This window comes from Bos indicus, chromosome 14 (assembly GCF_029378745.1).
Source record: "Bos indicus isolate NIAB-ARS_2022 breed Sahiwal x Tharparkar chromosome 14, NIAB-ARS_B.indTharparkar_mat_pri_1.0, whole genome shotgun sequence".
Classification (NCBI taxonomy): domain Eukaryota; kingdom Metazoa; phylum Chordata; class Mammalia; order Artiodactyla; family Bovidae; genus Bos; species Bos indicus.
In genome coordinates, this window is record NC_091773.1 from 1,206,392 (window position 1) to 1,224,989 (window position 18,598).

The 18,598-nt window shown below is 54.8% G+C and overlaps 1 protein-coding gene across 4 annotated transcripts; it reads right to left on the minus strand.

Moving 5' to 3' along the window:
• Nucleotides 1-203: 203 nt before the first annotated feature.
• On the minus strand, nt 204-9,161 carry MAPK15 (mitogen-activated protein kinase 15). 4 transcript variants are annotated; one of them, XM_070802281.1, is made up of 14 exons: nt 5,848-6,055; nt 4,540-4,638; nt 4,255-4,284; nt 4,060-4,150; nt 3,468-3,598; nt 3,193-3,356; nt 2,856-2,995; nt 2,108-2,165; nt 1,626-1,763; nt 1,420-1,525; nt 1,156-1,315; nt 947-1,065; nt 728-856; nt 204-632 (listed from the first exon to the last, which is right to left on the minus strand). In XM_070802281.1, the coding sequence occupies exons 1-14, from the start codon at nt 6,025-6,027 to the stop codon at nt 456-458; spliced, it is 1,722 nt and encodes a 573-aa protein (XP_070658382.1). In that variant the 5' UTR covers nt 6,028-6,055; the 3' UTR covers nt 204-455. The 4 variants fall into 4 exon arrangements, with proteins under 4 accessions (XP_070658382.1, XP_070658383.1, XP_070658381.1 ...); XM_070802282.1 differs by having other exon boundaries at nt 947-1,315; nt 4,255-4,334; nt 5,848-8,554; XM_070802280.1 differs by having other exon boundaries at nt 947-1,315; nt 5,848-8,548.
• Between the last annotated feature and the right edge of the window lie 9,437 nt (nt 9,162-18,598).

Here is an 18,598-nt window from a genome sequence, read left to right on the forward strand (position 1 = left end):
ATGCTGTAGACAGAGGTGACCCCAAGGCAACCCCCAGGCAGCCTTAAGCTAGAGAGAAAGCGCTGGACATGAGCAGACAGGAGCCCAGATGACAGCATATGGCACCCTGGAGGCGTCTCAAGGGCTCTGTCCTCCAGAAGGGAAGAGGTTTGGTGCAGCCTCGCTGGCAGACCCTGGCTGAGGATGACAGATAGGCAGGCGGGTGGGGGACAGATAGAACTTTATTGGAGGAAGTGATGGAGGTTGGGGTGTGAACCTCAGCGAGTCCCCCAGAGAGGCCCAGACAAGCTCTGGGACTCAAATGTGGCCAGGAGAGGGTGCTCTGGGGAAACGCTAGGTGGAGAGCACCAGGGGCTTGGGCCCCGGAACTTGCCGGAGGAGGGGCAACCTAAGGACTGGGGGAGAGGCGCGGGGCTGGGCGCCGGGGAGGTCCGCTTGAAGACCCGCAGGGCGGCTCAGGCGCGAGGTCCCGGGAGGAGGGGCAGGCAGCCCAGCGCCGAGAGGCAGACGGTCCCGTAGGCTTGGGAATAGCCCCCCAGCGTGGCCCGCGCGGCTCCCTGGGCCCCCTGTGTGGCCGAGGCCCCGAACATCCTCCGACCGGGCCGGGCCGCCCCGGGAGATCGAGGAGGAACCTGCACACAGACCAGCATCGAGGACCGTGGAGGGAGCGCCCAGCGGAAGGGAAGGAAGGGGGCCGGGGAGCGGGAAGCGGGGCGCGTGGGCTCACCCGTGGCGCGCCGGGCGCGTTCTCACCGCGGCCCGGGTTCCGGTCACTCCTGATCAGTGCCCGGACGGCCACCTGGGCGGCGGCCTGCGAGGTCAAGGAGGGCGCCGCCTCCCTCACGCCGGGCTTCACCTGGGGAGGAGCGAGTGGCAGCGTCACCAGCGCCCTCGTAAAGAAGCAGCGGGAGCGGTCCTGCCCTGCCGCGCCCCCACCACGACCTACCCACGAGGATGACGTCGCCCCGCCGGGCCCCGCCCCTCTCCCAGGACCTCCTGGGGGCGGAGGCTGGTGCAGGGGGGCTGAGTTCTGCCTGGGAGGGTCCTGGGCTCCGCCGAGGGCGTCTGTGGGGTCGGGAGACCAAACCCCCGGGGTCAGGAGTCCGGCGCTGCTGGCGGTTGGTGGCCCCACACATCGGCCACCAGACCACGCACCGTGCACGGGGCCGAGGCCGGGGTTATTCCGAGGCCGGCGTCCGGAGTTCAACGCGGGCGAGCCCGAGGGCAGCTGGGCCTCCGGCTCGGGGGTCGGGGGGCCGCCCCCCAGGCCCGTCTCCTTCGAGAGGCGGCCGTGGCCCCTGCGCTCCAAGATCATCTGCGAGAGCGGAAGGGCGCTCAGAGGGCGGTGGGAGTGGGGGCGGGGTCGCTGCGCAGAGGAGGCCTCGGGGCCCGAATGACGCGGGTGGCGTCTCGGAGCACCTGATGGAGGCGGCGGCGATACTCGGCGGCTGAGAGCTGGGCTCCTTCCTGCACCGGGAGCCGCACGTCCCCCCCCAGTGTCCACTCACGGGCCGGGCAGTGGAACCTGCGGGGAGCCAGCCAGGCGGGTGCTGGGGTGGTGGGGCCGGGCTGCCTCGGGAGAGCTGCTCGGAGCTTTGCAGCCCACCGCCACCCCCAGCCGCTACCTCTGCACGTAGGGGTGCTGCAGGGCCTGGGCTGCGCTGAGCCGCTTGTGCGGGGCAAACATCAGGAGTCTCGAGAGGAGGTCCAGGGCATCTGGAGGGGTGTCGGGGGGCAGGAGGGCATCTAGCGTCTGCCTGGGCCTGCGGGAGGCCAGCTCGTCAGGGTTTCCAGGGTCTGGCCCCCCGTCCACATCTATGCTCCTTGCTAGGGTTTCAACTTCCACCCGCCCCCCAGTTTCCTGCCCCCTGCATCACCCTCGGGCGCCGAGGAAGGTCGTCAGGCCCCTGATCTCTGAGGCCTGGGGCGGCTCCTGCCGCTCTCCCAGAGCCAGTGGGGCCCACCATGGGGTCTCCTCATTTCAGGCTGACCAACAGTTACCCAGTTCAGGACTGTGGTCAGGAGGGCAGGGCCCACGGAGCTGACACTCGCTGGCCCTGAAGGCTGCAGGGAGCACGCTGGGGCCCCCTGAAGCCCCCGCACTCACCGGGACCCCAGGTGCTGCAGAACTGAGATGTTGCAGCCAGAGCCGAGCGCCAGGAGGTCTGGGAGCAAGGGCAGAAGGCAGTGTACTCAGGAGTCAGGAAGGTGGGTGGCCACTGCTTCCGGCCTGTGCAGCAACCTCCTCTGCAGGGCCTTGGCCTCTGGCTCAAACCCCGAAACCAGGTCGCGCACCACCCCTAGTGTGCCCACACGTGCACCTGTCCTCACACGCCTGCCTCCTCCACATGCCGCGTGCTCTCGCGTGCACGCATGTACCCCCCACCTCCATGGGGAGCGCCTTGCCCCCTCCACCAGAGCAGACTGGGGAGAGAACAGGGCTCCCCACGCTGCCCTCACACCGCCGCCCCCCAGGGAGGAGGGACCACTGCGGGCTGCCCCTCAAGCCGCCTCCACCCATCGCTTCGCTAGCACCGTGTCCGGCCCCTGGCAGCACAGTGTGGAGCTGCCTGTCGCCCCTCCACAGAGCTCGTGCTGTTCCCTGCCCCCGCTGGACCCTTGATGGGCACTGCCTGACCCTCGTGGGCCCCGTGTCCCTGGCAGAAACCCCCAGCAGCCCTCCCCTGGGCCCACCCTGCACAGCTTGCCCCCTCCAGGCTTGCCAAGGCCTCTGGACCCTGCTCATCCCACCTCCCTGCCTTTCCCAGCCCCATCCCCTCCCCGCTGTCCTCCCATGCAGTCCTGATCCATCCCCCCACAGCTGTGTGCCAGCAGCTGCCTGCCCACACACTCACCCTCCTTGGATGGTGGTGGGATGGCCTCCAGGATGAGCTCCAGCTGGTGGAGGGTGGACGTGCCAGGGAACAAGGGCCGCCCCCGCAGCATCTCCCCCAGAATGCAGCCCAGACTCCACATGTCCACCCCAGGGGTGTACCTGGTGTGGGGGTGGGTGGGTGTGGAGCTGGAGGGGGCACTCCAGAGGCCGAGGCGCAGGTGGGAGGAGGGACTACGAGTGGGTTCTGGGACTCGAGGGACAAGAAGGCCAAGGGCCCTGGCTGGGCAGGGGGGCGCGGGGGCCCTGACCTTGCAGGGGGAGGTGGGGCGGGATGAGGGCAGGTTGCTTGCTGTTACCAGCTGGAAGACAGCAACACCTCTGGAGCCCGGTACCATCTCGTGGCCACATACTCCGTCAGGGCATGCCCCTCGGGGACCTCAGGGAGGCCACTGAGGGGGCGAGCCAGGCCAAAGTCACAGAGCTTCACCAAACAGCTGGCATCCAGGAGAACATTGGATGGCTGGGGGTGTAGAGGCAGGCTGTGGGCTGACCGGGCTGGGGCTCGAGGACCTGGTGCACTGCTGGAGCACTGGCTGGGCAGTGGAGCTCAGCAGACAGGTGTGGGTAGTACCTTCTGGTCCCGGTGGATGACCCGCCCTGAGTGAATGAACTTGGTGGCCCGCAGCAGCTGGTAGAAGATGTAGCGTTTGTGGGTGTCCTTTAGCAGCGTGCCCTTGCAGATGACAGCATTCAGGTCGGTATCTGGGGAGGCCTGCGGGTCAGTCTGGCGGGCCTGGGGAGGGTGGGCCAGGCGAGCCCACTCTGCACCCCCACGGGGACTCCTAAGCCCCCACAGACCCAGGCCTCGCCGGCACATGCTGGGCACAAGCACTGCCCGGGAGCCCCTGCCCGCCTCTCAAGCCTGCCCACCGTCTTTGTCAGCACAGCAAACAAAGTTTGTGGAATTGTTTTTATACTTTATTTCATGCTCCCTTTGTTTTATCAAATGAGCAGGAAAAAAGGACACATAGCTGCAAAACCTCACAGAGGCGGGGGTCAAGGTATTCGCCACCAGGCCTTGGGGGCTGACACTCTCCAGCTCCAAGGGACTCTGCTCACGCTGAGCGCACTGGCCACTGCGGGAAACACTGGGGTGTGGGCAGGCAGGGGCGGTCCTGGGCCTGGACAAAGGGGGACTGGGGTCTGCGGGAGGCTTCACTCACCCATAGACTCAAACACCAGGTAAATGTCCCTGTCGTTCTCTGCCGGGATCACATCCAGGAGGCGGACGATGTTGGGATGGTCCCCAAATTCCTGGGGAAAGAGCAGGGGGCTGTGCCCTGGGGGCCAGGGGCCAGGCTTCCCCTTCTTTGGAGAAACAGCACCTGGAGCAGCAGGTAGATGGCCTGGCCACTCACCTGGAGAAGCATGATTTCCCGGAACGTCCTCTGGAAGGAGACAGAAACATGAGTGTGGGTATGGAGGAAGAAGGAAGGCCCTGTCCGGAGAGGATGCGAAAGGACAGACGCTCAGTGCCCGCACGCCTGCTGGACCCTGGGTTTGCAGGGGGCGGTGCTCTGAAAATTGCAGAAACCTGCTGTGATTGGGTTCCCAGTTGTACCTTTCCGACACAAGGCCGCGGGGGGCCACCCCCCAGCCCTGCCTCATCCTTTCCCACACTGCTCGCTTCCCTACTCACTTACCTGGGCATCTGTCTTATCCTTGAAGGCATCAAAGATTTTCTTGATGGCCACGACCTCGCCAGTCCTCCGATCCACCGCCTTCCACACGATGCCATAGGCCTGAGGAGGACGGTGGTCAGCCTGCAGGGCACAGAGCCCCGCCAGGGTGCCTCCTGCAGACACGAGCCTCCTCCTTCCCACTCTGCTTCCAGAGAGGGGAAGCCCCCAAAGTTGCAGGCCTTCAGAGGAGGCTGATGGGAAGCAATGGGGGTTAGAGGCAAGAGAGGGGGCCTCTGGGGAGGCCCCAGGGGGATGTGGGGTAGCAGGTCCTGACTGTGGAACGGGAGGGAGTTTCTGGGTGGGTCCCTTCTCTGACAGACTTTCACCTTTGCAGGCATCCTGATCCCACTCTCGTGTAACCCCAGCCAGCCTGTCCGCAGATCCTGTTGGCTCCAACTTCAGAATTCATCAGAATCTGAAGACTTCCTCTCCCCTCTGCCCCTCCATCCTGGTCCGAGCCTCTCCCACCTCCAGCCCTATCACTGCCCTGACCTCTTAAATTCTCTCCCCCACCCACTCCCACAGAGCATCCTCAGCCGAGCGGGCAGCCTGGCCTTGTAAAGTGGTACCAAAGGCTGCTCCTCTCCCCGTGTCACTCACAGCAGGAGCTGAAGTCCTTGCAGTTCCCCAAATCCCCATGTTCCCAGACCGTCCCCCTAGTCTCCTGTCCAGTTACATCAGCTCTGCTTCCTCCCACCAGCTCAGCATGTCCTTGCCCCAGGGCTTCTGCATGACTGCTCGCACTGTCTGCAACTCTCTCTGCTCCGTGTCTCACACTTGCACACACCCTGTGATCCACCGTGACACATGTACTCTCACACAGACACATTTACTCTCACACAGTCCGATCTGCTCTCCCACGCCCACAGTCACAAATGCACTCGGGCTCTCACGGGGCTCTGGCCAGCACTCCATGCCCACCCCGCTCACTGGCTCAGGCCCTTCTTGGGCAGGCGTCTGCCTGCCCTCGGCGCCTGTGTCGCACTATGGGCACCGGGAGAGGCAGCCGGGAGCCTGAGGCGGTGGTGGGGACAGCGGGGGCCGGGGGGGCTCTAGGATCAGACCTGAGACCTTGGGGGGCCCAGCTCTCAGCTGCTTCTCAGAGCCAGGGGACAAGTTCCCTGTGAGTAGGGCGCCCTGTTGTCGGAAACGGGGTACACCTGCAGCTCATGGAGGACGCAGGACCCCAGCGCAGGAGTCCCTGCAGCGTGGACGGCCCTACCCACGTCCTGCAGGTCCCGCGGACGCCCGGGCGCCTCTCGAGCTCACCCCCTTCCCGAGCCGCCGCTTGAGCAGGTATCGCTGGGCGACGTGACGGTCCACCTCGGCGGTGCACATGTCGGCAAGCGGGAAGCAGGAAGCCTCCAGACAACCTCGGGGCTCCAACTGTTGAACCCGGTTGCCTTGGGAACCGGCGGAGCGCCGTCTGCCGTCCAAACCCCGCCCCATCCGGGGCCGCCGAGGAGCCCCTCCCCGCAGCCCCGCCTCGGGGCCCGCCCGGCCGAGCCCGAGAAGGTTGCACTCTGCGCCCCCTCGCCGCACCTGCGCCCAAGGAGCCTTCTGCCCACCCCGGGCCTCTGTACGTGCGGTGCCCACGGCCGGGCACCTCTCTGCCTTCTTCCGGGCTTGCTAAGGCGGTACCAAAGGGTAACGTGTGACTCGAAGCCCTCCTCTCCGGAGGTATTTGGGGGCGGGGGCCGTGGCATCCCCAACGTGTAAAACGCTACAGCCACTTTGGGAAAATATTTGGTCGTTTCTTAAAACGTTTAACTTAGATTTAGCGTGACTCGGGCATCTTCCGGTGGTAATCACCCAAGAGAAATAAAAACATGCGTCGAGTTCCACACCCACGTACATAGCTTTATTTGTACATAGCCCCAAACTGTAAACAACTCGAATGTTGCTTCCAGCATTTGAAACAGGAATAAACAAAAAGTGGTATAACCACACAGTGGAATATTACGCAGAAAAACAGAAAAGGACAGCTGTTGATACACACGACATGGCTGAAGCTCAAAATCATGATGCTGATTAAAGAAGCCAGATCTTCTGGTGCCATCTGTACGAAATTCTAGAGAATGCCAACTACAGATCACCTACAGATCTGGTGCCATCTGTACGAAATTCTAGAGAATGCCAACTACAGATCACCTACAGAAATTCTAGAGAGTGCCACCTACAGATAGCCTTGTGGTAGAGTGGAGGGAGAGATGCCTTGCAAGTGGTACAAGAAAACTTTAGGAGGTGATAGAAATGTTCAAGCCTGGTGATGGTTTCAGACATTTAACACGTATGTTAAGACAGTTGAAACTGTACACTTCAAATATGCGCAGTTTATTATACTTCAGCTGTATCTCAGTATAAAGTTGGAGGGGGGAGGGGATAAACATGAGAAAAAGAAACAAACAAGAGATGAGAGACTTTTATTCTGGTCATGAGGGAGTGACTGGACTGTCCATGCTCTTCACTGATGAAGAGTTAGGACAACCAGCACCGCAGGACTGTGCTCTCAGCAAAACACACCAGATGAGGGCCTCTTAGTTCTCTTGCTGAGCACCACACAGGGCAAAGATGGAGAAATTTCCAAGAGTCCAAGCACAGAACAAGAGGGGTGGGGGGTGGGGGGGTAAGCTGAACAGTCCAGATTTCATATAGGCAGAGGACACCTTTAATGCTGAGCAGCCAGGGTGGACATCAGAACATTCAGGAGAAACCCCAGGCGGGTCATGGCCTCAGTGAAGCGACTGAACTAGCTCTCGACTAAAGGCTGTTCCGCACCCATCATGACTGTGGAGAGCAAGCCTCAAAGGGAACAAGATGACACAGGCTGTTTAGTTTAACAGGCTGCCAAGGATGTCAATACTCTTTAAAGGGAAACAGGAACAAAACAATACTCAGTAGCATAAAATTCACAATATCCAGCACCCAATAAATAGTTATTAGACTTACCCAATTAAAATTATGGACAAGGGCTTCCCTGGTGGCTTGGTGGTAAAGAATCTCCCTGCAAATGCAGGAGACATGGGTTTGATCCGTGGTCTGGGAAGATCCCACATGCCTTGGAGCAACCAAGTCTGAGTGCTACAACTAGTGAGCCTGAGCTCAGGGAGCCCAGGAACCGCAACTGCTGAAGTGCTCCACAGCAGAAGAAGCCACTGCAGTGAGAAGCCAGTACACTGCAGCTAGAGAGTAGCCCCCGCTGTCTGCAACTGGAGAAAGCCCTCATGCAGCAATGAAGACCCAGCACAGTCAAAGACAGGTAAATAAAATTTAAACCAAACCAAACCAGAAAACTATGGACAAAGACTTGAATAGACCCATCTTCAAAGAAAATGTACCAATGGCCAGCAGCATAGGAAAAGACACTTGACGTCATTAACTATCAGGGAAACGCAGTCATGACACGTGGGGTCACGCTTGCCCACTAGGATGACTGCAAAATGAAACAAAAGAAGTCTTGGCAAGGATGGAGAAAACTCAGAACTCTCATAAGGTGCTGGTGGGATGTAAAACAGTGAGGTTACTGTGGAAAACTGTTTGGCAATTCCTCAATAAGTTAAAGATAGAATTCCCATATGATCCAGCAGTTCCACTTCTGGGTATAAGCATGTGTGTGCATGCTCAGTTGCTCAGTCGTGTCCAATTCTTAGCTTGCCAGGCTCCTCTATCCGTGGAATTTTCCAGGCAAGAACACCAGAGTGGGTTGCCATTTCCTACTGCAGGGGCTCTTCCTGACCCAGGGATTGAACCAACATCTCTTGCATCTCCTGCATTGGCAGGCAGATTCTTCACCATTGCACCCCCTGAGAAACCTCTGAGTGTATATCCAAGATAAATGAAGACAGATATTCAAACAAATACTTGTACATGAGTTTTTGCAACAGCCTAGTCACAAAAACCAAAAGGTAGAAACAACCCAAATATCCATCAACTGATGAATGGATAAAGAAAAGTATATCTATACAGACAATGGAATATAATTCATCCATAAAAAGGATTTAAGTAATGGTATATGCTACAATGTGGAAACAGTGCTAAGTGAAATAAGTCAGATACAAAAGGTCACATATTTAATGATTTTCACTTGAAGGAAATACTCAGAATATGTAACTCGATAAACACAGAAGGGCTTCCCTGATGGCTCAGTTGGTAAAGAACCTGCCTGTAATGCAGGAGATCTGGGTTCGATCCCTGGGTTGGGAAGATCCCCTGGAAAAAGGAATGGCAACCCACTCCAGTATTCTTGCTTGGAGAATTCCATGGACAGAAGAGTCTGTCAGGCTACAGTCCATGGGGTCAGAAAACAGTTGGACATGACTGAGTATGTATGCACTTTTAAAAAGCTATTCATGCTCCTGGATATATAGAAAATATGAATAAGTAGGAAAAAAAATGATCAGTGAATTCAAAGACACAGCTACCCAAACTGAAAGCACAGAGGGGAAAAAAAAGAGTAATGACTTGTGGGATAGTGTCAACCAAAAGGGGCGTGCAATACGTATGTTTGAGAAAGTAATGGCTGAAATTTTTGCAAATTTAAAGAAAAAATGATATATTCACAGATTCAGGAAATTAAATGAAACCCAACTAGGAAAAACACAAAGAAGTCATAACTAAATTGCTGAAAAGCAGTGATAAAGAAACAATTTTTAAAATAACCAAAGAAATTTACGTGCAGAGGAACAAAAAAATAAGCATGACTTCAGAGTTTTTATCAGAAAAAAAATTCAAGCCAGAAGAAAAAGGAATGACGTCATTAATGTACTCAAAGGGGAAAAAAGCCAATCTAGAGTTCTTGAACCAATCCCTAAAAGTCCAGCATATAGAAAGCATGGGTTTCCCTGGAGGCTCAAATGGTAAAGAATCTGCCTGCAGTGCAGGAGACTCAGGTTCGATTCCTGGGTCAGGAAGATCCCCTGGAGAAGAAAATGGCAACCCACTCCAGTATCCTTGCCTGGAGAATCCCATGGGCAGAGGAGAAGAGCCTGGCAGGCTACAGTCTCTTGGGTCACAGAGTCAGACACTACTGATTGAATAACACACAGAAAGCATATACAATAGTTTTTGAATGAGAAGCTGGCTATGGTTAAAGCAGAACTCAGTGCTAAAAAATTAGAAGAGTAAGTACAGGGCTGCCACACAGACATGGTAACTCTTCAGGCTGGAAATGAACTGAATCTGGTGAGAAACATGGTCTCAGGAAACCACAGGGGCCTTTAGTGGAAAAGCCCCCTGCCAAAGGAAATGGATGACATAAATCATTAAATGACTTGGGCACTGATGGGAAATGCATGCAATTAAATGTTCTATTATATTTAAAATGGTTTCATATTATTGACATCTTATAATCAAGAAAACTGATACAGACCATAGAAAATAAAGATGCAATTCAAGAAGTAAAAAGAGGAATTACTAGTATCAGGAATGAAAGACTATACTCCTACCAAACCCTTCAAGCATTGACCAGAAAATAAGGGTTTATTGTCAACAACCTCCCACCAAGATACTTGATAACTTAGATGAAATTAAAAATTCACTGAATGAGTGGGAATATTCCCCAGATATAACCAGTAATAAACAAAGCGAAAAGCTCTATGCCTACAAGGACAGAGAAGAGAAGGAAAAGAAGGACTGACAACCACTTGGATAGGCTGAAAGGGATGAGAGCTGGATTCACTGCGGAGGGTCTGAGGTGGGGAGCGGGGCCGTGAGCCGGGCAGGAGGCACAGCCAGGCGCTCCCCAGCGGTGGGCAGCAGGAGCAGCAAGTGGATGCAGGAGCAGCAAGTGGATGCAGGAGCCTAGTGAACTCACCAACAAGGCAGGACCAGGGGTGGGGCGTGGAGCAGCCCCACACAGCTGCGGAGGGCAGTGGGCACCGCTGGCCCATGGCCGGCAGCCCAGCCCCTCTTCTCCCTGCCTCCTCCTCGGAACCCGCACCAAAGGCAGTCTCAGCCCTGCCATTCTCCCAGCAAGAACACGGCCATTAAGCAGAAGCAGCCCCAAATCAGTGAATTTCAGCAAAAAAGAATTCTGCAGCATGAACTTCATTACATTCACTTAATTATTAAATCAGTTTTTCAGTGGTCATTTGACTCATCCACTTGCTCTTTTTAAATCTGCTATTACGTGTTTTCTCTTGGGGCAGTTATTTCCACCCACTCCATTTTCCCCTTGTTTAAATATCCTTGCAGATATAAATTTTGTCAAGTTTTTATTTTCTCATCAAGTGTCAGTTGACAGTTTTATTGCATGCAATTGTAGCTTCAGGTTTGTTCTGAGTGCATTATTGATTTAGGGTATTTATTATGCATTCAAGAAAAAGTGGACCGTGCATTGAACTTTTAACTGACCCATGGGGAAATCACGTGCAGTTTGGAGGGCCTCATCCAGGAAACCCACACTTGGGGGGAGTGAGCACATGGCAGGTCAAACTCCCAGGTTGAGATGATTTGGCCTGAAGTTCCTGCTTCATGGTCACCAGCCTCCCTAACACCCTGGAGACCAGACTCACGGGAGCCCTTCCCGGCGGCACAGTGTCACAGTCCACGTGGGCCCCACCCTTCCCTGTGAGTCACAGTCCAGGTTCAGGGCCCCACCCTTCCTGCCCCTCAGTGTCCAAGTCTGAGTAGATATCAGCTGCGTCCCCATCTACATTACGGTGGAGCCCACTGCCCATCCTGTCCCCAGAGCAGCCCTGAGCCTGCAGCAAGAGGACCTGCTGTGCTCCCCAGCACCTGGGGCTCCAAACTGGGCTCTCCTCTCCCGCTCCCAGCGAGGGCTATGGACCCAGGTACCCCAGGTCACCCCAGGCAGCTGCCTGCGCCTCTCCTAGGAGGGCGCCTTTGGGTTGTAGATGCCCTTGTCTCTAGATCATGTGTCCAGACTCAAACAGGGGACGCCTCTCCTGACTGTCTCTCAGGGGTGTCTCTGAACCAGCCTGTGGAGGTGGGTGCTGGCATTGCCATCGGAGCCTGCGCGGGGCTCTGGACTCTGGGCATCCTTCTGTTTGTCATTCCCTTCCTCACAAACAGAGGTAGGTGAGCACCCCTGGCGGGGCGCACAGACCAACCTGGATCATACCCCGAGCTCCCTGGCCTGGCCACTCAGGGGGGACCAAGGACCAAGCCACAGGCCCTGGGCTCCAACGAGGCCTCTTCCCAAAGCTGTGACCCACTGACCCTGAGCAGGCCAGGGCCCTGGGTCACCACAGCAGCATTGCCACAGGGCCCTGACCCACCCTCGCATGCTCCGTATGCACATGTGCGCAGCCAGGGCTCCTGCTGGCTCCCGCCCGTGTGGCTCCTGGGAACTGGGTGACGTGCAGCATTGTCCCTCACAGCTGTGTGTCCCTCACGGCCTGTATGTCTGGGGAGGGCACTTCCTTCATGGGCGGCCGCGGCTGTGGGAGCTGACTCACATCGTGGCCTGGATCTTGTCTTTCCAGCTGAGGCTGACCATGAGCCTGGTGTGGGTCTGGCACCAGTTCCAAGGTACTTGGCTGTGGGGGAAGGCCGCTTGAGGAAGGTGGCCAGCCCAGGGCCAGCTCAGGTTGAGGGTGGGGCAGGGCAGGGCGGCAGGCAGCCCCAAACGGGGATCTAGGGAAGATGACAGACTTGGGGGCCTGCCCAGGATGAGAGAACAGCCAGGTCTGGGGTCTCCAGGGCTTGACCTCAGCCAGAGGACGCACTGGATAGACAGGCTCTCCTGGACCTCTCTCATGGTCCTGCCCATCCTCCCCTTCACCGTGGTGATCGCCATCAGTGCTGTGCTTCTGATCAAGGGACAAGGTACCAGGGTGGGGCTGGGGCATCCCTCCTGCCAGGCCCCCTTTGTCTGACCTCTGCCAGAGAGGCAGTGCACACAGTGGGAAGAGCCCACTAAGGCCCAAGTCACAGACCCAGTGCTTTCAGGAGTCCTCACTCTGTGCCTGTTTTTCCATCTGTGACATGGGAGCAGGAAGTGCTTACCCGCGGGTCAGACACACAGCCCAAGCCCGTTGGTACTCCAGAGAAGGGGCGCTCACCCCAAGTCTCCAGAGCCAGGAGGGAGGGCTCCAAGGCAGAAGGAACAGCAAGCCAGGGCGGGAAGGTGTGCCCTCTGGTGGCCTGGCCAGGTAGGGGCAGGGGCTCAGCCAAAAGAGCCTGATGGGACACTGTGCTGCGGCTCAGGGTCCAGGGCACGCTCGAGCCCACCGGGAAGGAGGTAGGGGGGTGGCCTTGGGAGAAGTTGAGCAGACTGCCAGTGCCCCTTCCTTCCAGTGTCTTTCCAGCTCAGGGTCCCGGTTAAGAGGTGAGTGACCCCTCCAGACACTCCCCAGCCTGGGTCTTGGCCCCTGGAAGGACAGAGACCGCATGCCATCACGAAGGGAGGGTGGAAGACCCCAAGGGTGGGGAGATGGATCAGGAGTAACACTTGGCTTTGAATCTGGGCCCTTGGAGGTGAGTTCCGTTTCCAGTGGGCGGCGGGGGAACCTGGACACTAGTCACCCCTTTCTCAGCACAATTAGAGAAAGCCCCTGAGGTCTGCAGTAGGGGCGTCTCAGCCCGCCTCCAGGCCCGGCATGCCCCTCTTCCCCGGGAGAGGGGCCGCTCCCGGGAACACCCACAGGCCCCGTGGCCTTCGGCGCGGAGCGAGCCCGAGGAAGCCAAGGAGACAATTCTGACCCTAATTGCCGCGGGTCAGAGTCGGCCGGGCGGCCGGCTCAGCTGCGAGCGCCGAGGTGGACGCTTCCGGCTGAGAGGGGGCGGACCGGGCGGGTGGGGCGGAGCAGGGAGGGAGCCGATCCCGAATTGGGCGGGCTTTGCCCGTGATCGCCGCAGGACCCGGTCAGGGGCCGGAGTAGGGCCATGGGGGCGGGTGGGGGGACTTCCCTGGGGCTCCGCCTTCGAGGCCCTCGGGATTGCGTCATCGGGAATTGCAGCGCCTGGGAGAAGACGTCTCCAGGAACCCAGAGAACCAGCAAGAGGAAACGCTCGCCACGCCTCTTCGGTAAAGAGGCGTTTATGAGCTGTAACGCGAGGACAAATCGCCGAGAAACCTGCGAAGCCCAGACGACTTTAAAAACCTCTGCTCATCGGGTGCCTCACTTCGAAACAGAAATTAAAAGGCCAAGGTCTGCCTAGACACTCCCGCGCAGATGTGTGCGGGGCAGGAGCCCGGGAGGGGGGACGGTGCGGCGTGGCCTGGGAGGGCAAGGGATCTGAGACCGCGGAGGACCCGCCCAGCCCGGTCTTCAGAGCAGGTCCTCACCTCGCAGTCTGGTTCGGTTCAGTTCAGTTCAGTTAACTTGCTCAGTCGTGTCCGACTTTTGGTGACCCCATGGACTGCAGCACGCCAGGCTTCCTTGTCCATTACCAACTCCCGGAGCTTAGTCAAACTCATGTCCATCGAGTTGGTGACGCCATCCAACCATCCATCCTCTGTTATCCCCTTCTCCTCCTGCCTTCAATCTTTCCCAGCATCAGGGTCTTTTCCAATGAGTCAATTCTTCGCATCAGATGGCCAGGGTACTGGAGTTTCAGCTTCAGCATCAGTCCTTCCAATGAATATTCAGGACTGATCTCCTTTAGGATGGACTGATTGGATCTCCTTGCAGTCCAAGGGACTCTCGAGAGTCTTCTCCAACACCACAGTTTAAATGCATCAATTCTTTGCATTCAGCTTTCTTTATTTATTCAACTTTTTTTTTCTTTATTTATTCAACACTCACATCCATACATGACTGGAAAAACCATACCCTTGACTATACAGGCCTTTGTCGGCCAAGTGGTGTCTCTGCTTTTTAATATGCTGTCTAGATTGGTCACAGCTTTTTCTTCCAAGTAGTAAGCGTCTTTTAATTTCATGGCTGCAGTCATCATCTGCAGTGATTTTGGAGCCCCAAAGATAAAGCCTGTCACTGTTTTAACTGTTTCCCCATTTATTTGCCATGAAGTGATGGGGCTGGATGCCATGATCTTAGTTTTCTGAATGTTGAGTTTTAAGCCAGCTTTTTCACTCTCCTCTTTCACCTTCACCAAGAGGTTCTTTAGTTCTTCCTCGCTTTCTGCCATAAGGGTGGTGTTATCTGCATATCTGAGGTTATTGATATTTCTCCCAGCAATCTTGATTCCAGCTTGTGCTTCATGCAGCCCGGAATTTTGCATGATGCACTCTGCATAGAAGTTAAATAAGCCGGGTGACAATATACAGCCCTGACATACTCCTTCCCCTATTTGGAACCAGTCTGTTGTCCCATGTCCAGTTCTAACTGCTGCTTCTTGACCTGCATACAGATTTCTCAGGAGGCAGGTAAGGTGGTCTGGTATTCCCATCTCTTGAAGAATTTTCCACAGTTTGTTGTGATCCACACAGTCAAGGGCTTTGGCTTAGTCAATAAAGCAGAAGTAGATGTTTTTCTGGAACCCTTTTGCTTTTTCAATGATCCAACAGACGTTGGCAATTTGATCTCTGTTTCCTCTGCCTTTTCAAATTCCAGCTTGAACATGTGGAAGGTCTCTTTTCATGTACTGCTGAAGCCTGGCTTGGAGAATTCTGAGCATTACTTTGCTAGCATGTGAGATGACTGCAAGTGTGTGGTAGTTTGAAAATTCTTTGGCATTGCCTTTCTTTGGGATTGGAATGAAAACTGACCTTTTCCAGTCCTGTGGCCACTGCTGAGTTTTCCAAATTTGCTGGCATATTGAGTGCAGCACTTTCACAGCATCATCTCTGCATATTTGAAATAGCTCAACTGGCATTCCATCACCTCCACTAGCTTTGTTCAGGGCAATGCTTCCTAAGGCCCACTTGACTTTGAATTCCAGGATGTCTGGCTCTAGGTCAGTGATCACATCATCGTGATTATCTGGGTCATGAAGCTCTTTTTTTGTACAGTTCTTCTGTGTATTCTTGCCACCTCTTCTTAATATCTTCTGCTTCTGTTAGGTCCATACCATTTCTGTCCTTTGTTGTTCCCATCTTTGCATGAAATGTTCCCTTGATATCTCTAATTTTCTTGAAGAAATCTCTAGTCTTTCCCATTCTATTGTTTTCCTCTATTTCTTTGCATTGATCACTGAGGAAGGCTTTCTTATCTCTCCATGCTATTCTTTGGAAGTCTGCATTCAGATGGATATATCTTTCCTTTTCTCCTTTGCCTTTCACTTCTCTTTTCTCAGCTATTTATAAGTCTTCCTCAGACAACCATTTTGCCTTTATGCATTTCTTTTTCTTGGGGATGGTCTTGATCACTGCCTCCTGTACAATGTCACGAACCTCCATCCATAGTTCTTCAGACACTATCAGATCTAATCCCTTGAATCTATTTGTCACTTCCACTGTATAATTGTAAGGGATTTGATTTAGGTCATACCTGAATGGTCTAGTGGTTTTCCCAACTTTGTTCAATTTAAGTCTGAATTTAGCAATAAGGAGTTCATGATCTGAGCCACAGTCAGCTCCCGTTCTTGTTTTTGCTGACTGTATAGAGCTTCTCCTTCTTTGGCTGCAAAGAATACAAGCAATCTGATTTCAGTATTGACCATCTGGTTATATCCATCTGTAGAGTTGTCTCTTCTGTTGTTGGAAGAGGGTGTTTGCTATGACCAGTGTGTTCTTTTGGCAAAACTGTTAGCCTTTGTCCTGCTTCATTCTGTACTCCAAGGCAAAACTTGCCTGTTACTCCAGGTATCTCTTTAGTTCCTACTTTTGCATTCCAGTCCCCTATGATGAAAAGGACATCTTTTTTGGGTGTTAGTTCTAGAAGGGCTTGTAGGTCTTCATAGAACTGTTCAACTTCAGCTTCTTCAGCATTACTGGTTGGGGCATAGACTTTGATTGCTGTGATACTGAATGGTTTGCACACGAACAAAGACCATTCTGTCATTTTTGAGATTGCACCCAAGTACTGCATTTTGGACTCCTTTGTTGACTATGAGGGCTACTTCATTTCTTCTAAGGGATTCCTGTCCACAGTAGTAGATATAATGGTCATCTGAGTTAAATTCACCCATTCCAGTCCATTTTAGTTCACTGATTCCTAAAATGTCAATCTTCACTCTTGCCATCTCCTGTTTGACCACTTCCAATTTACCTTGATTCATGGACCTAACATTCCAGGTTCCTATGTAATATTGCTCTTTACAGCATTGGACTTTACTTCCATCCACAACTGGGCATTGTTTTCTTTTTGGCTCCATCTCTTCTTTCTGGAGTTATTTCTCCACTCTTCTCCAGTAGCATACCTACCAACCTAGGGAGTTCATCTTTCAGTGTTTTATCATTTTGCCTTTTCATTACTGTTCATGAGGTTCTCAAGGCAAGAATACTGAAGTCGTTTGCCATTCCCTTCTCCAGTGGACCATGTTTTGTCAGAACTCTCCACCATGACCTGTTTGTCTTGCGTGGCCGTACACAGCATGGCTCACAGTTTCATTGAGTTAGACAAGGTTTGGTCCGTATGATCAGGAATCTGTTTTGCCATCAGTCAAATGGTGACAGTGGCCCCAGGCAGGCCCCAGGGTGATGTGGTGTAGAGCGTTGTTGGCTGCCTCTGGAGGCAGAGAGACCCTGGTTAGGAATGCCAGGCTTGGAGGAGAAGGGGTACCAAATGGGCCTGGTGAAGCCCCCACTGCAGGGTCATGGCTGATTCTTGCCCTGTTCTACTTAGGCTTTCCTCAGTTTTCTGTAAGAAGCCCAGATCATTTAAGGCCAACACTCAGATGCTGTTTTAGGAGTTTATGAGTCAGTATTTCTTTAAATTTTTTTAACATGAAGATAATGGAAATTTTGCATTGTTAAAAGTTTGTCACTTTAACTTGTAAAATACATTTTTATAAGGAGGACAATGCTTCAAGTGTGTTCCTAATTTTAAGAAGCTCTGCCCCACCTTTGGTGCACGTGTAACTAACTAGAGCAAGTCCAGCCATTGGAGCAAAGTGCTGGGCTCTGAAGTCAATCTCCTAAGGCTTGTTGGAGGCAAGCCTTCCTACACATGTGGTTTCCTAAACTGTGCTCCTCACAATATTACGAGTCATCAGTTCTTGAACCTGTCCCTATGGCAGCCTATGTGGACATACCAGGACAGAAACCCAACGATGTGAAGGCAGGGCAGAATGGGTAGAGATTTAAGTTACTTGTCAAAAGCATCAGACAGGATGGGAGGCCTGTCCAGCCACTCTGGCCGGCTGAGAAGACCAAGCGCAGGTCAGTGGGTTGAGCTGAACAGATGCCTCATGGGCCTGCTGAGGAGAGGAAATCCCAGAGAAAAGCTCTCCTGACCAGGGGATGGCATCCGTATGGGGTTGGCCTTCCCAGCAGTCCTAACTCCTAGAGAGCTCCAGAGAGGAGGAAGGAATCACGAAGTGCTTCGAGGAAAACTGGGTCTCGGAGTGATGAAAAGTTGTGAAGAAGCGTTCTGTACTGACAAGATATACGGAGATTTCGTGTGCGGCAGGGTGTGGTGGGGGAGGCCAAGAAATTGGCGAAACCTCTCCTCATATGGCGGCCACTGGCACAGGGGCTGCAAAAGGGTCGTCTGGACGTGGAGAGTGGAGTCTACTCCGGCTGCTGCTGGGTCTGCTAGATTCAGAAGCAAGCCCAGTGTGGTCCTCCGGGGAAAGCCGAAGTCCTGCCCGTCTGGACTCCGATCTCTGCAGGGCAGGCACACGGGCCATCACGCACCGACTTCGAGTGAGGGAGTTGGGGGGAATGGAGAAAGCGGGGAGGTGGCGGGGGAGGGGGCGCTGCGCAAGCAACAGGACTGGAGTTGGGGAGGGCGACTAAGTTCTGTTTCCATGGAGACCGTTCCGGCTGAGGCACAACACTACTAAAGGTGGACGAACCCCGACTGTCAGCCAAGGTCCGGAAGGAGCCCACTAGTAAAGGTTGGCAACAATACCCTGACCCCTGATTGACCCCAAACTCCTGATTCTGCCTCCCGCAGCTTCGTGACGCTGATACGCGTCCAACCTCGCCAGAACATTCGGGCTTGGGGTGGGGCAGGGCTGAGTTAGAGGAGCGGGCTGGGGGCCCCGACCC